The 17,183-nt window shown below is 41.4% G+C and overlaps 1 protein-coding gene across 3 annotated transcripts in view; it reads left to right on the top strand.

Annotated features, from left to right (window-relative positions):
* plekho1a (pleckstrin homology domain containing, family O member 1a) overlaps positions 1-15,224 on the top strand; it is a 16,560-nt gene extending 1,336 nt beyond the window's left edge. The window contains exons 2-10 of one of the 3 annotated variants that reach the window (XM_056400313.1): positions 773-922; positions 6,107-6,247; positions 8,162-8,266; positions 8,517-8,618; positions 8,717-9,031; positions 9,885-9,982; positions 10,747-10,909; positions 11,014-11,126; positions 12,017-15,224. In XM_056400313.1, coding sequence (XP_056256288.1) covers positions 773-922; positions 6,107-6,247; positions 8,162-8,266; positions 8,517-8,618; positions 8,717-9,031; positions 9,885-9,982; positions 10,747-10,909; positions 11,014-11,126; positions 12,017-12,815 — 1,986 coding nt within the window. In that variant the 3' untranslated portion in view covers positions 12,816-15,224. Of the gene's footprint in view, positions 1-772; positions 923-1,664; positions 1,986-6,106; positions 6,248-8,161; positions 8,267-8,516; positions 8,619-8,716; positions 9,032-9,884; positions 9,983-10,746; positions 10,910-11,013; positions 11,127-12,013 lie in introns of those variants that run through there. The other 2 variants (XM_056400312.1, XM_056400314.1) reach the window with 2 other exon arrangements.
* Positions 15,225-17,183: the final 1,959 nt, after the last annotated feature.

Here is a 17,183-nt window from a genome sequence, read left to right as displayed (position 1 = left end):
GGATCATGTGATGCTCATCATGCTCCATCGTCTCTTTATGATCCTCAACATGTCTGAAAGGTTCATTCAGGGAACGTCAGGGACTCTGGTCAGTGGAGACAGACACAGTGAAGTTTAATGTCAGGCAGCAGAGACAGTGAAGGACAGACAGACACAGACACCTCACAGTCAGCAGAGACCAGGTTCACATCCAGAGTCCCGTCTGTGGTTCAGGTTAGTGAAAGATGGTGGCGTAGGTTCAATGTAAATAAACAGGTTGTGAACGGTTCCTGTATTAAACCAGACCTGGATCTTGAACCTGAACCAGGATCTGTGAGAGAACAGAACCAGAAACCAGTTTAATGAAGCTGAAGTCCCTCCAGGTGGAGATTGTTCTGTTAGATCAGATACTGAGGAAGAAAACAAACAGAGATGATTTTTCTCTCCTCATTCAGGTTTGCTCCATCTCCATGTTTGTGACTTTCCGTCCTTTCTTCCTTCCTTCCTTCCTTCCTTCCTTCCTTCCTTCAGAAACTCAAACGTCTCTCAGCAGTTTGAGTCTTTCCTCAGACAGGTTTCTCTGAAGTCTGAATTTTCAGACCTTTCTCACTGAGACGTCCTGACTTCTGACTCGTGGCTTGATCCTGGTTCCTGTCGTTATCTTCACGGTAAACCATCTGGGTTTCGGATGGTTGAGCAGCTTCTGGTTTTATCTGCTGGTTCCTCAGATGTTTTCATGAGTCTTTGATGGTTTCTCCAGTTCTTCTCTGACCCCTGTTGTTGTGCGTTTCAGGGCGTTCAGGACTCGGGTCAGCCGGTGGTCCAGCAGCCGGAGAAGGTCGGCTGGATAAGGAAGTTCTGCGGTCGAGGGATCTTCAGAGAACTGTGGAGGAACCGATATGTGGTGCTGAGAGGAGACCACCTCTTCATCTCTGACAAGGAGGTGAGTCCTCATCCAGGACTGATCTGAAACCAGTTCAGCCAGTTTAAAATCAACTGAACGAAGCAGCGAGCCTCTTTGTGGAGTCCAGTCCCTGACAGGGGTCAGTGTTTACCTGTGCACCAGGAGCACCTGCTCGGTTCTTGATACCCGCCACATGTGAAAACAGCTGTAAGAGTAGGAACATTATGAAAATGTCCTCCAAATCACATTAAACTGGGATCTAGTGTGGGACAAGTTTTACGTGTTGTGGGTCTCAGTGCTGGACTGAGGAGCAGGTTGGTGTCGTGTTCACAGGTGGAAGCCAGAGCAGAAGAAGAAGAAACTGACAGAAATCTCTAAAGCTGAACCTTCAGGTCTGTTTTTACCTGGATTGAAAACACAAAGAAAAGAAAAGATGTGTGCCTAGATCATATGTAAGAACCAGGATTCGTACTGAGACTCAGCACAGTTCAGCTCAGCGTCAGGTGCTGCGCTGCTCCCTGTGAGCATGTTCGAGATTAGAGAAGAACATCTGTGAGGTTTCTCCTCGTGTGTGTGATTAGTTGGGATTTTCAACCCCCTGCGGTCTGAGTCTGTGTGTTTCTAACAAACTGTTGGTTTGATAACAGGAAAAAAAAATAGAAACTCTTTAAAGATTCAGAGCTTTACTTCTCTGAGTCTATAAATGTGATGCTGTTGAATCAGAGAAGAAGTGAAAGCTTCCTCCCTCTGACAATGACGAGTCATTTCTGAACAGCACAGTCAGCCTGTGTGATCATGTGACCTGTGATGTCACCTTCACGTCCCTATAAAGACCAGAGAGACGAGTTGACAGAGGGAGAGAGAAAGAGAGAGATTATTTGATTCTCTGTGACCTCAGACACACACGCACACACACACACACACACACACAAACACACACACACACACACACACACACACACACACAAAAAGCTGACTGGTCGAACTGGATATAGCTGTCTGATCTCAGAAGACAAATGAATCTGATTATGTACTAAGAGAGGAAGCGAGGATGAAGGAAAGGCAAAGGCATGAAGGAAGGATGGAAAGAAGAGAGGATGAGGTTAGAAAGGAAAGAGGGATGAATTCTGTGTGGACAGAACATCTCTGTTCTTCTTGGGCTTATCGTCGTTACGTTCATGTCGTTCAGAGCAGAGACTGAGGTTTGTTTTCATGTTGTCAGTGTTTGAAGACTGCGTCGTCTTCCAGGTTTGATTCCTGAACATCAGAGTTCACTGATTTCAGATCGTCGCTGAGTCCCTGAACGCCTCCCAGAGGACAGGTACAGCAGGTTGTGCTGAGCGTTCACACTGACTCTGCAGTTCTACATTATATAACAGTGTGTTATGTAAGTGTACACTCACTGACGATTGTGTGATGCTGACTCAGACACTTTCTCCTCTGTTTTCTAAGACTTTAGCTCAGAGTTTAGTACAAACCTGAGTATCTGCAGATTATTATAGTGATTATTATCATCAACATGTCACACTGAAAAGAAGCTCCCCTTTCATGAAATACCTCGTTTATATTTGAGTGCTAAAACTTGTCTTAAACAGGGTGAGGCAAAAGTGAAAAAATCTGCCAGCAAGAATATTTCACTCTGTTTCTTTGCTTCAAGACTTTTCTAGAAACAGGTGTCTGTAGGAATAAAACAGGTGACTGCACTAGACTGAAGGAAGTGTTATAATACAGCAAATCAGCTGATAAAATCTCATTAACAAAAGCTTCTTATAAAAGTGTAAATGCAGACACAATGCTTCCAGATCTCATAATATTTACACATGACGAGGCTGCACCAAACTACATGGATTTATTCCAGGTTTTTAAGTTTGAGCTTAGACACATATTTAACAGCTGACACTTCAAACCCAAAGGGACAATGAAAATTAAATTTTGTTCATTTTTAGTTGAAATATTGTCAGTCATTTGACATGTTTGTTTGTTTGTCTGTAGGGTTCATGTAAAGGAGCTTTACCTTCAGCAGCAGAGAAACATTGAGTTCTTCTGATTTTATTTCTGTTGTTTCTGCTTCTGTTGACTGAAGTGAACTGAGCAGCAGAATAATGACTCATGTTAACCCACGACTGTGTGTGTGTGTATGTAATTACATTTTTTTCATCATCAGTCGTCTTGTTTCTGTAGTTCAGCAGAAACGTTGACCCAGAACATTTTAATACAGCAGCAGCCTGAGGGAGGGTTCAGAGTGTGTGTGTGTGTGTGTGTGTGTGTGTGTGTGTGTGTGTGTGTGTGTGTGTGTGTGTGTGTGTGTTTTTAAATCCATCTGTTCTTTTTCACATCATTCCTGCATGCACCAACATTAAACACTCACTTCATCCTTTGTTCTGTAAAGTTAATAACTTTGCTGCTGTAAGTTGAGAACGATTCCTTTTGACAGCTCAGCTCCTCTCTGAGTGTCGTTACTGACCTGTTTGAGAAGCCTTTTTTCCACAGTTGCTCGTGGATCCCTGGCAATACAACATGATACGAAATGGCACGAAACCACAGGGCAGGACAGGACATGGTACGACATGACATGATATGATATGACACGACATGACACAATGCAAAAGGACATGAAACAAAACTATACGACAGGAAAGGAACCATACGACATGACACAGCGACACAGTACGATACGATACGATGCAATGCGATACGATACGATACGATACGCTAACATAAGATACGATACGATACGATACGCTAACATAAGATATGATACGATACGCTAACATACGATACGCTAACATAAGATACGATATGATACGATACACTAACATAAGATACGATACGATACGATACGATACGCTAACATAAGATACGATACGATACGATACGCTAACATAAGATATGATACGATACGATACGCTAACATACGATACGCTAACATACGATACGCTAACATACGATACGCTAACATACATACGGTACAATACGAAATGGTAGGATACGGTATGGTAAGTTACGACCTTACTGGCAGCTTACACTGAAATTAATTTTGCAGGTTGGTGCAGTTGCTTATGTCATACAGAGCACGATCATAACAATCATGATCAGCACATCATGCCACATTGTCTCCTCTGACTCCTGTGCTGCCAGTTATCTTAAAAACTTCCTTGTTTCACGGACCTACCGTCACATGATGCCGCTGTGATGTAACTGTAATCCTGTGGTTTTATTGGCTAAATTACAAATACTTGCGTGTATTAATGAGTTCAGCAAGAAAAAAATATTGTGCATCTAGAATAAAGATCATGATACAACTCTCATCTGTCGCTGGACTCCAGCATCATTAAATGAAATGATTTACTTCTCATGAACAGAGTGTGTTGATCACAGTGTGAAGGTCATCTGTGTGAATGTGAAGTTATTGTGACTCTGAACACTCATGTGACGTGACTAACTGAATACTGACTCAGACTCTGTGACACCAACAGGAATGTATCTTCAGTCTGAATGTGAGAAATCGTCTTTTAATGCATCGTCATCTTTGTCCACATCACGTTCTTCTTCATCATCACCTTCTTCTTCTTCTGCTGCTGTTTGTTTTCAGACTTGACTGTCAAAGAGGTTTGATGACGACGACATCAGTTCACACAAGGCACTGTATTGATTGTATTGACACTGATATTGACGAATGTTCAACACCAGCCTCCACACGTGACACACACACATGCACACACACACTGACTGACCCCATGAGACCTTGTTGATGTGAACACACACTGATGTGGCCCAGATGGATTTAAGGACACACACAAACAGTGATGGATGTGTTTGATCTGCATTTAAAAGTGTGTGTGTGTGTGTGTGTGTGTGTGTGTGTGTGTGTTTTTGACCTTTAGTTGTTTAAAGGTTCAGATTAAAGGGACAGTGCAGGTTTTTGTGATCTGTTCTGAGATCTGTTACCACCTTGTTATCCATTGTTGTAGGATGGTAGATATTTTTTAAACAAATTCGTCTTAAAATTTCTTTCTTTTTATTCAGGAAATATTTATTTTTCCGATAATTACTTAATCAGAAAAATGATGCCTCTGTCTACTTGTCTTTGAAAGTGAGGACTTGTTTCATAAAATAAAAATGACACATTACAGTTTAGTTTTACAGGTGTAGCAACAGTAACTGATGAACTAATGTTTTTTTTTAAATTATTTTCTAGATGAAATAATCAGAAAACAGTAAAACATGTCCATCACAACATCATGGAGCATAGGTGACATTGTCAAATGTCTTGTTTTGTCCAGAACCACAGAAATGGAAACACCTGACATTAACCTCTAAATATGAATAAACCATTTAATACGTCTTTACACACTGATAAAGTCTGGGCCTGTGTCTACGTGTCGTCGATGACTGAAACACGGGTGATGTTGGACGTGGACCCAGCTGTTACACAGTGTGTGACAACACACTGTTATTTATGTGTCAGTGCATCTGTGAGTCTCAGCTCAGTCTCTGACTGTCGACACGAAGCCGTCAACTGTGGTCTTTTTACATTTTAAAACAGTTTTCATGTAAAATCGTCCACACTGTCAGAGTCACGAACAGGACACAGCTGACATTAGTGTCGTGTGTGTTCAGCTCCAGACTTCACCTCGTCTTTAACCTGATCACGTCAAACCAAACAGACCTCAGAGTCGCAGTCACCATCATGGATGATTGACAGCTTCTCACTCTGTCGTCACATCGTTCTTTTTCTTTTCTCTTCCTGCCAAGACGACAGAGAATCCTGTTCTCTATAGTTCAAACCTCAAGGCGTATGCTTAACTGCAGGTAACTATAGCAACAGGAGTGATGCTCCAGGCTTTGTCAGTAGTCCTGCTCAAGGACAACTTCAATCTTCCTGCCGTCACCTGGAACCAGTTCATGGACCCCTAGTGTCTTAAGGGCCCATGGAGCCTGTCAAGACCTTTGGATGTTGTTCAGTGATCACTGGTAACCCCTCACCCCCCCTCACTCTGGGTAACCTTTGCATTAAACCTGACATTTAAACCAAGACGTTTTTATGTCCCAGTGACCACTGAAAGTGAAGCTGTGGTTTTCTGCCCAGTCATTTAGATGGGGCCTGGTCTTGTTACCCCGAAATAACTGCCTGAGGTTGTATTAATGTGAGAGTTGTTGGCCTGAATATAAATGCTCGGGAGTGATGGAAGTAAACCTGTGTGTGTTTTCTTCTGTCTCCAGGTGAAAGACGAGCGTAAAGCACAGGAAGTGTTCGACCTGGCGGATTACGAGCGTTCGGAGGAGCTGAGGAAAGCAAAGAGTCGCAGCAAGAAGAACCACAGTCGCTTCACCGTCCTTCGCTGCAGACAGCCGGGAAACACTGTGAGTCAATGACTTAGTTATTATTTAACATGGCTGCTGTTTGATGTTTAATTTTTTTATTGTTGATATTCTCTTTTCTATTTTACAAATATTATTTACCTACAGTTGACTCCTAGTATCCAAATACACCTGTACAAGTATTACTCAACAATAACTCTAACTATAAATAAAGTTATTTATTGAGAACTAGAGCAGACTTCATGGCTCTCAGCCTTTTTATGCTGCTAAACCTAAAGTGTTTTTTATGCACAGCTCAGCAGTGAATTGTTAGTCTTTGTGGAAGATGAAGATGCTATATGTCAGAGCGGATGGAGGCAGTTTGAGCCCAAAACAATGATCTTTAAACTATTGATTTAAAAAGCAGAAAAACATGCTCAAATTTCTCCTAAACTGAAATGAGTTTCTAAAAAGATTTGAGGAAGATTTTTGCTTCATTTTCATTTAACAGCCAGTCTACTGTAAATCTGAAGTTCAGGAGGAGGATTTCACAGCCTAAACCGTCCCTCTGCTGATTTCATGGTTAAAGATAAAACATTAACAGATTTCCATGATGGCTGTTTAATATGTTTTATGTAGTTACAGCAGTGACAGGACCAAACTCTGAGCCCATCCTCTCAGTTTTCAGTGTTTCTGTCTTTATTCATCTTCATCCTCCGTGTCTGTCCTCTATGCTCAGGGATTACACTGCACCCCCCTGACTCATATTGCCACATCATTGGTGGATTTCCTCCTACATCCCTCTCAGGATTGGTGCATCAGATTTAACATCACCCACCCACCGTGACTCAGCTGCAGTGATTGGCTGAGCTGTTGTTTTTTTCTGCTCTGAAAAGATTTAATCCGCAGAATCCCATTAGTCCGTCAGAGGACGAGTTACAGCAGAATAATCCCCGCAGAGTCCAAACATGTTCACATGTCAGTTTGCTGCAGTTTGTTACAGCCGCCATACAGGACTGAAATCAAAGTATATATCAGAAAAAGTCTGGTGGTTTGTTCCCACACTGATAAACATATGAAGACAGTGGATCTGAAATATCCCATTAAGTTGTTGAAAAAGTCTGGCTGTTATGATTTAATGCCAGTGACCATGTCTCTCTCTCTGTCTCTCTAAACACAAGTTGGTATATTTGAAAATCACTAGTCACTTTTATTCAAAAACATTAAAATTATTCAGTGTTAGCTTTACTGACATTTAGGAAAAACTCGACTGAATTAAAGTTTACTACGAACTACTGAGAATATTATTTAAGACCAATAACATTAGATGTACTGAAGAACAAGTTTGCTGATGAACATTACAGTTCACTAAATAACATTAGTAATATTAAAGAACATTCAATGAATAACATTACCAACACTTAATGTTAGCGCTTCTAAAGAACCTGAGCTACATCAGCAACTGTAAACATTAGCTGCACTAAATATTAGTTGTACTATACAGTACACAAAGCTAACGATTTAGCTTTGCTGAAGAACTGAAGCTACAGTTTATAACTTTAGTAACAATAAAACACATTAAATACACTAAATATAAAATTGCTCCACAAAATGATCTATATAAGCTGCACTAAAGAATAAAGCAATGCTATAACTTTAAGTTTGTAACAATGAACCTGGAACATTAGCACCAGTGAAGAACAACCGAACCAAGTAAATGAGTTACACTAGCTTCATCAAATCAATTTACTTATATCAGCTATAAGAATAACATCTTACAGGAGTCTGGATTTGAGATCATACTGGCAGTTTGAAACTCACTTAACATTAATAAACTTCAGCTTGATGGATGGCTGCCACCATTTGTTTGAGAATTTCTGTTGGTCTATCTTTGTCTGTCTGGTAAAGTCTCCACAGCTGACATGTTCTGTATAATTAATTGTAGCAGACCCATTAAAGGTTTTTGTCTTTTTGCAGGTTCCCAACCTGGTGTTTCTAGCGGTGAGTCCTGAGGAAAAGGAATCATGGGTCAATGCCCTCAATGTGGCAATCATCAAAGCCAAGAACAGAGTTTTAGATGAGGTATGGTGGCCTTTCAGTTGACATTTAGACTTCAATGACCCTTAATCACCTCATTTAAGAATTAAATTAAACACCTTGTTGAAAGTGACCTTACTAATTACTGACCATAATAAAGATTCAATCTACCTTCTTAATAACCACTGATAAATGATCTACATTTGATTTAGAAGTCACAAGTTTATGAAACAACATATATTTTTCATTTGACATTACAGAGGGCACTATAGTCAGTTTCTATGTTTCTGTCCAGGTGACCATTGAGGAGGACAGTGCGCTGGTACATCCCACCAGAGACCGAGCAAAGATCCCTCATGGCCGCCGGCTGCCGACCAGAGGACACCTCATGGCTGTGGTACTGGGATCTTTCTCCCATTTAACATTTTCTCTCTTTCTGTCTTTCTTAATCAAAACCTTTTTTAGCATTAATATCATTTTGATCACCTATCGCAGGCGTCCACCTCCTCACATGGCACGCTGACCCTCGACCTGGTTGCTGAGGAGGACGGTTTCTTTCCGGACTACGATGACGACTCTCAGGAATCCTGGGAGAACAGCTTCCGGGTCGACCTGCAGAGGGGGGATTTCTGTGGACAGGTGGCGGTTGTAGGATCTCGGGGCGTTGGTGGACGTCAGCGGGCTGGCACCGATGTCTCAAAGCTCAGGGTGATCTCCAAGGAGCCCAAGGTGAAGACTGGCAGTTTGCCCAGGGGGAGTGAGTGCTCCTGGGGCAAACAGTCCCACCTGGAGGTCCACAAGACCCAGCAGGTGGGTGAAGTAAAACTCTGATCCTCACACTGGAAACTCTGTTCGACTGATCATTACTTGTTTTTCTCATTATGTTAACATACACAGTGATTTCATGAATGAATCAATTAGTTAATGTAGGGTTGAGACTGACCAACACAGAACATACATCTGCACAAGCCTAAATCATCCCTTACTGACCGTTAGCTCACCAGTGTAACGCTCCCAAACCCAACACACTCCTGAAATCCAGTACTTTGCTGGGGAATGTCTGGGTTTAGTTGCCCAAATTTGATGTTTTGTTTGACTATTTCTAACAAATACATATTGCCAATTTCTGACTGAGGTCTGTGTTCGGTTTTGGTGCAGAGACGCATGAGATTCTGTTTTCTTGTAGGATTTTAATGGCTCTATAACCTGAATCTAGTCTGTGTCATTTCGTGTGCTCAATTTAAGACCAAAAAAACATGAAGTATGTTTACATGGAGTCCAATTATCTGATTATAATCTGTTTAAAAGCCCAAACAGAACAGAAAATGCTCCATATAAACACTTCAATAAGGAGAAACAGGCCCAAATCGATTGAACTTTCAATCAGTTGCAGAGGGGTAGTTTAAACCTTTCCATAAACTGAACTAAAGGAAAATTGCACCATGTAAACCATTTAACCTGATTACTGTGTGGCTGCGTTCTTTCTGTGCGTGACCTCCATCTTAGCCAGGACTTACGTTTCCCCCACAGTTGTTCTGATCAAATTCATCAGCAAATGTAAACACCTGATCACTTTAAATCACATCCCGTATAAACAGTTCACTCCAAATCTTCAATACAAATTATTTCAATCAGAATTAATTAAAAAAGCGTTTCATTTCAGGTCCTTCAGACTCAGTCTCGAACACCGCAGCCTGGGAAGAGGTTCAGCATGCAGGGTCGGAGTCGCTGTGCCTCCATGGATGAAGTCCTCTCCTCCAGGTACTCACACCTAAGACAAGATGAAAACAAAGAAAGAAAGATCCTCATATGAACAAATTCATGAATCAAAAACCTACCTCATCCATCCCCATCAACATATAGTAACCTTGAGTTTTGTCAGGGTTGTATTTTAATCCTGACACAATAAAGTTGCAGCTTTTGACGTTTTGAAAGCTCACTCGAGGTGCATTTGGGGGATTCACTTTGACAAAGAAATATAAAAAGGGACAGTAGAATAGATTAATCCATCCATCCATGTCTTCCTGTTCCTTCTGGGAAATCCTGTGTGATTTCTAGACCAGGTGGGATATCTAATCCCTCCAGGACTGCCCCACGTTCTCCTCCCAGTTGGACATGCCCCGGAAAAACCACTGCACCTCCACCTGTGAAGACGTTAAAGTATAGCACAGACTTTTCTCTAAAGTGAGGGTGAGATGGATTTCAAGTATCTTAAAGACTGAAATTAACGGCAGCAGGGAAAGAAGAAAATTAATCTGATAGAACGTTTGATAATTATTAAGAAGGAATGGAAACTAAATGTTCATGTAATGGTTCAAAGTGCTTATCCCAAAGTCTTTGGGCATATCTGAAAATATACTGTATGTTCCCAAAGTCAAGAATGAACCTCCATGCTGCAGAAAAAACATGACTATTTTTGCTTTAAGTTTAAAGTTCAAAATCTTCTTACTGATCCTCATCTGTCTCTTTCCTCCCTCTGTCTTCTTTACCCTTCTTCCTCTCTTCTTACTTCTTCCCTTCCTCAGACCGGCGATGATTCGTTCGGAGTTGCGGTCTGCCCTTCGTCGTTGTCCGACTGAAGAGGAGGCGGGGGGCGGGGCTTCAGTGCAGCCAGTCGGTCAGCTGCAGAGTCTCATCGCCCAGAGGATGCAGAGAGCTCAGGAGCTGCTGGAGGAGATGAGACTGCAGGTCTGACTGCTTCACCCATGAGTCTTATCGATTCATTTATTGATCTGTTGTATCATAGGAAACTTCAGGCGATAAAGTCTAAAACTTTGTGTTGTGATTGACAGGAGTTGCAGAAAGCCAAAGCAGAGCGGGAACGAGGAGGCAGCTCACCTTACCTGAAGGGCATCGACTCCCCTCGACTCCATCACCTCAGGGGCTCCGACTCTCCTCACTCCAGGTCAGTTTAATAACTTTCACTAATATTTAATATTGTCAGCCTCCTACAGTCTGTACTTTTCTCCCCATATCAAATCAATACAGAGGTCTGTTTGTCCGTGACTTGATATTTCTCACAGGTTTTTGGGAACAATGAAGGGAAAGGCTCACATGGGGTCACTGAAATCATTAGGTTAAATCATCTGGGAATATCTACCAACAGTGTCATATATATATATATATATATATGTATATATATATATATATATATATATATATATATATATATATATATATATATATATATGAGCTGAAGCCACTGCTAAAGGGAAATGACAAGGTTTGGCCAAAATGGAAAGTTTGTCTACTTTAATGAAACCCTGTCTTTTCTTGTGGAGAACAGATCAGCTCCAGTCCTTTTGTGCTTTTATCAGCTTGCCTCAGCCTCACCCAGCTTCACCAGAGCCCTATTGACCAGCACATTTCTGGGTGATCGGACCAGGACTTCATGACACCTGTAAACATCTCGGTGCTCATCATGGCTTCCCCTGTTAAGCTATCCCATACTTTTGTTGTTCTTTCCTTCCATGGCAAGGACGTGTGATCTGAGTTTGGAAAGAACAAGGAAAGAAAGTTACATAATCTGAAATTCCTAACCTTCAACCCCCACCGTTTCAACCACACAAAAAGGGCCTCGAGATGTTGTTAAGCCCTCTGTCTAGTACTCCACTTGAAGCATACTGAGGCTCGAAGGAGCTGCAGTAAATTCCAGTGAAATCTGCCCAATTGTTTCTCATTACTCTGTGACAGACAAGTTTTTGTCAGACCGTGTACTGTGGTAATATTTGAAAATTGCACTGTGAAGCTTAAAAGGATCAATGTCTAACTGATTGTTGTTGTCATCTTCAGCAGGTCATCAGGATCTTCAAGGAGCAGGAGCAGTGACTCTCCTCGCCTCCGAGGCAAAGACTCTCCTCGGCTGAGGGGGAGAGAGTCTCCTCGATCCAAAGCCAAGAAGAATCGCTCCAAAGGGACAGACTCGCCTCGCTCAAGAGGATCCCATTCTCCTGCCGCTAAAGCAAACGACTCCCCTCGACCGAAAGAGTCACCCCGTTTCACAGCCCCCGACTCTCCTAGATCAAAAAGCTCTGACAAAGTCTGTTCACCAAGCCTCAAGGGATCGTCCGGCTCCTCTGGTCCCAACAAAGACGACTCTCCTGTACAGAAGTTGCCCGAATCACCACCATGTGTCAGAGGATGTGACTCCTCTCAGATTAAAGGATCTGATTCACCTTGTGGCAGTGAAGCTGGCTCCCCTCGACTGGGGAGCAGCAAGGAGTCACCCTGTCCGAGTCAGAAGAACTCCCCGAGTTTCTCTGGATCCTTCGAGTCCAAAACCCCCGACAAGCACGGCCTGTCCCCACCTCTCCCAGCTTCACCTCCCTCCCTGCTGTCGGAGGAGGACCTGGATGTGGAGAGGAGGCGTGCTGAAGCCGAGCGCCTCCTGGAGGAGGCCGTGTCATCATGGAAGGAGGCACAGGAAGTGCTGCAGGAGGTGAAGGAGCTGCAGAGCCAGACGCTGCGGCGGCAGCGCAGGAGGACCTACGAAAAGATGACATCGACGACGGCGGTGGCCGCGGCAGCAGACGAGGACGACACGCCCGCCTCGCCAACATCACCGGAGGAGGATGACGAGTCAGAGACCCCTTGATGAGGATTTTTTCCACAAATATTTGTTGTATTAATGAATTTTCTCAATGAAAGTGGCAATGTTTTTCAGCACGCACAAAAAGAGACAAGATTTACATAAAATAGGAGTTTTTAATTCAACCCCTCAAATGTTTTTCATCTTTTAATGCGGGGACAGTGGGATGCACATGAACACTTAAGCAAATGTGGATTATTTTGAAACCAGCAATCTACAGTTCTTCCCAGGAGGTTTAATGACTTTAATCCTCCACAGTGCACTAGACTGTCACCAGTCAGACGCCCTCTCACTTCTGCTGCCCATTTTATTCCACAAAGTCTCTTTGTGTGACAGATGTGTCACATTTGATTTAAATAAATACAGTTTTAATGGAGAGGCCCCACCCTTCACCTTCTCTAATGGTGCTGCACGTTTCTCTTTGTCTTTTTTTGCTGAAGGTGAAGTGAAAAGCCTCTCCGTTGATTTCAGAGACGATGTTTCCCCTGTGAATTTTTGGGAAGAGATATTTGGGTTTTTGAAAGAGAAAAAAAGACAGTTTGTCGAAGACACTTTTTCCAAGTGAAGATCTCAACATTTTTACAATGGGAATCTTTTTCAATGATGGCACTGAAGAGCACTATGTTTCCTATGGGCATGACTGGGGGACGGCGGGGGTGGGGCGAGTTTGTTGTAATTTCTTCACTGAAAAGTGATGCTGATGATTAAGAATTTAAATACCTGTTACCTGATTTATTTGCTAATATATATTATGTCTGTATGTGTGACATTTCGTTTAAAATGTTCTTATAAATTCTCAATCTCTAATTTAGTTGTAGCCCCATATTTCCCTCCTAAAATGTACTTCCAGCTCTCTGTTGATGTTTTTAACCTCGAGATTTTCACATGAACATTAACAGTGAGTTTTTACTTCAACAAAAATCAGGGAGTTAAATATTCCACATCATGAAAAGAGAATAAGCAATAATATAAATAAGAGAAAAACATCTCTAAGACTTAACTTGTTGATCAGTTATGGGCTGTTACAGAACAGGAAGTGTGGATGGATTATCGTGTTGGAGGGTGAGAATAAGCTGAAGGATGTGTAGTTTGTCTTTGCAAAACTTCAGATTTAAAGCAAAAACTGAAATCCTGAAGGTCTAAAAATTAGATTTTGACCCACTTTAAAGCCTGTGTCATGTCGGCGGTGTTTTACCAAATAAAGTTTTATTTAATCAGCACATCGGACTGATACTGGGTTTGAGACCAGTATCGATTTTGAGAGAAAATAATTCAATACAAACATTTTTGATTATGATCTCTGACAACTGAATCATGACCAACATATATAAACAGCTGAAACACATGGAAACAGTTACTTCTCATGGATACGAACAAATTATTAAACTTGTGTTGGAGCCATGACCAGATGACGGAATTTAAAGTGTTGACATGTAAATGTTATGGATATGACGAAATGTGCATGTCATTACAGAAAAACAAAGAAATTATTGCTGAACCATTAGTTATATAATTATTTACTAATTTGTATATTGGCATAGAATAAATCACTATCAGTTTATCAGCTTTACTCAGAAAATTATATATATATATATAAATGTTCTGGTTCAAGCAAACACTTGATTCACACATAACTAATATTTTAATCAATGATGAAAATAATTGTTACCTACACTCATATATGAAAAATAAATGTTTTTCTTCATTAAAACACTTTTACACTGAAATGTGATCTTTGGAAATGTGGACAACAAAAAAATCCTTTTCACCCTGGTCAAATATCAGCTGATAATCATTGACAATGATTTAAATCTCTGTTTAAAGTCACATGTTGTGTTGGTACCGTAACGTTAAATATTCACTTTACTTTATCTCTGTTTGTCGGTCACAATGTTTTCACCATCGTTTTCTCTTTTTGCACATTTGTCATGATGGTGATGAGGAAGAACTCAGTTAGTAGAGGACAACACTGTCAGAAGTAAAAGCATGGAGTCATTGTTCTGTGGGTGGAAAGATAACAGAAATCTTTATTTATTTTAAAGTTTATGTACATTTAAAAAGACGATTCACTGTATAATTTAACATTATATTCACTTTGTCAAAATATGAAGTTATTTTAAATGTTTTCTTTCTTGCTTCTTTTATTTAACTAAATATTTATATGTTGATGTTTTTGAATGATGTTGAATTACTGTAAACAGCAATGCATTGTGGGTAAACGGCGCTGAAAAAAAAAACACTGTTTATTTTCTGTTTTGAGCATCCACACCTCGTCTTCACATGCAAAATAAACTAAGGTAAAGAACCCGCAGTGGGATGACATTATTTCAGATGTCTGCTTCAACTTCATGAACTCATCTCACCTCATTGGCTGATTTTTTATCAGTAAATAAAAAAAAAAGTTTGAAGAAGAAACATGTGACCAAGTGACTTATTACAGACGTGTGTGTCACTGTGTGTTGCTAATGGTGAACACACAAGCCACCTTGAACAAATGTCACAATTAACATCTGTGCATGAATTACGTGTAGTGGACCTTTGCAGAGGTGCAGATATGAGATGCAATAAGTGGTTAAGTAGTGACAACAAATAAGGTCTGTTTTCACATGTTGGTCTTAGTGTAATACATGGGACATTAATAGTGTGCTGCAGGGACAATATATTTTAGTTGTCCAACCCTTAACTTAGCCTCACCCTGGTTCCCTCCACAAAAAGCTGATGGGATTTGTACATTGTCTTTTGGATTACTACAGAAAATAATAATCTGTGACACAAAACAGTTTATGATACTGACACACTCTCTGTTCAGCAGGATTACATATATCCAAGTATCATACATGTAGTAGAGTACTCATGTAAAGTAGAAGCACTTCATTACTGTACAGTACTGAGTAAATGTACACAGTTACTTTCCACCACTGCAGGAGCTTCTTGTTCTTCTTGTTCTTCTTGTTCTTCTTGTTCTTGTTCTTCTTTTTCTTCTACTTCTTGTTCTTCTTCTTCTTGTTCTTCTTTTTCTTCTTCTTCTTCTTCTCCTGCTTTTACTGAGTAATAATTCTGGACTCAGGTCTGGAAATGACACTTCCACATTCTGGTCACATGACACATGCATCCAGCTGCACTATTGGCCGACAGCCCAGAGTGAGATTCATCAGTTAGTGAGAGGACACACACACACACACACACACACACACACACACACACAGGTCAGTGAGCTGCAATGAAGAGCAGAGCAGATGTAGGGCAGGACAAACAGCATTGCTCCATTACACAGCTCCACCTCTACAGCACACACACACACACACACCAACATGTGCGTGTGTGCCTAATGCATGAGTGTGTGTGTGATTATGTATGCATGTGTGAGCATTTCTTGATGACTAATCTGCTGCACGCTGTGTTTGCATGTCGCTGCATCTGAAAACCAGATCCACATTAAAGGACCAGTCCAACTGTTTTAGATAAATCCTCTCACGTTTCACATTCATCTCTGTGTGATACTGGTTAGCTTAGCTTAGCACAAAGACTGGAGGCAGAGGGAAACTGTTAGCTTAGCTCCATCCGATGAGAAAAGATCCGGTTACAGCTTCAGGTCTGTAACTGATGATTCCCATGATTTGTTTTTAGTCTTTGGGTTCTGATGAGGAACCAGAGAGACCACCTGACTCCGGTCCTGGTCTTCACGGGGATCAGGTCTTCATCTTCAGGACCTTCAGTCCAACACAGTGACAGCTACGTCTGACCATGACAGTTATCTCACGGCTGTAGAAAACCTGTGATCAGGTTACAAACATGATGATTTGTTGAGGACATGTCATACTTCTGCCTGAGGCCCCTCAGAGGGTGAATGTGGCCCCGGCTGCCAGAGATGAAGAAAAAAGAAAACACAAAAAATCAGACGTGTGTGTGTGTGTGTGTGTGTGTGTTAACTGGGTTATTTACTGAGATAAAACAGTGGAAGCTGATTCATGTTCACATCAGAGGTCAATAAATTATTTACACTGACGCTGTCTGATGCTTCTGTTTCAGGAGGGGGAGGGGGTGGATGGTGGTTGGGTGGGGGTGTGTTACATTTTTTATTAACACTCACACACACACACACATGCACACACTCAGATCCGGTGTGTACCAGGTCAGTGTTACAGTTTGTTCTCATTTAAAACAGGAAGGATTAGAGAGGAGGAGAGCGTGTGAGTGTAACACTGTATGTATGTTAGTATGTTAGTATGTGTGTGTGTGTGTGTGTGTGTGTGTGTGTTACTATGTGTCGGGTGTAACCGTGTGTGTGTTGGGGGATGGTCTATGTGTTCATTGTGACTCAGAGCCCTGCAGCGTCTGTTCAAAGCCTCGACCTCGTTTATTCCTCGCCACCTC

This window comes from Seriola aureovittata, chromosome 16, assembly GCF_021018895.1.
Source record: "Seriola aureovittata isolate HTS-2021-v1 ecotype China chromosome 16, ASM2101889v1, whole genome shotgun sequence".
In the NCBI taxonomy this organism is placed as follows: Eukaryota; Metazoa; Chordata; class Actinopteri; order Carangiformes; family Carangidae; genus Seriola; species Seriola aureovittata.
The sequence above is the reverse complement of the archived record's forward strand: the minus strand, read 5'-3'. Positions and strand labels throughout refer to the sequence as shown.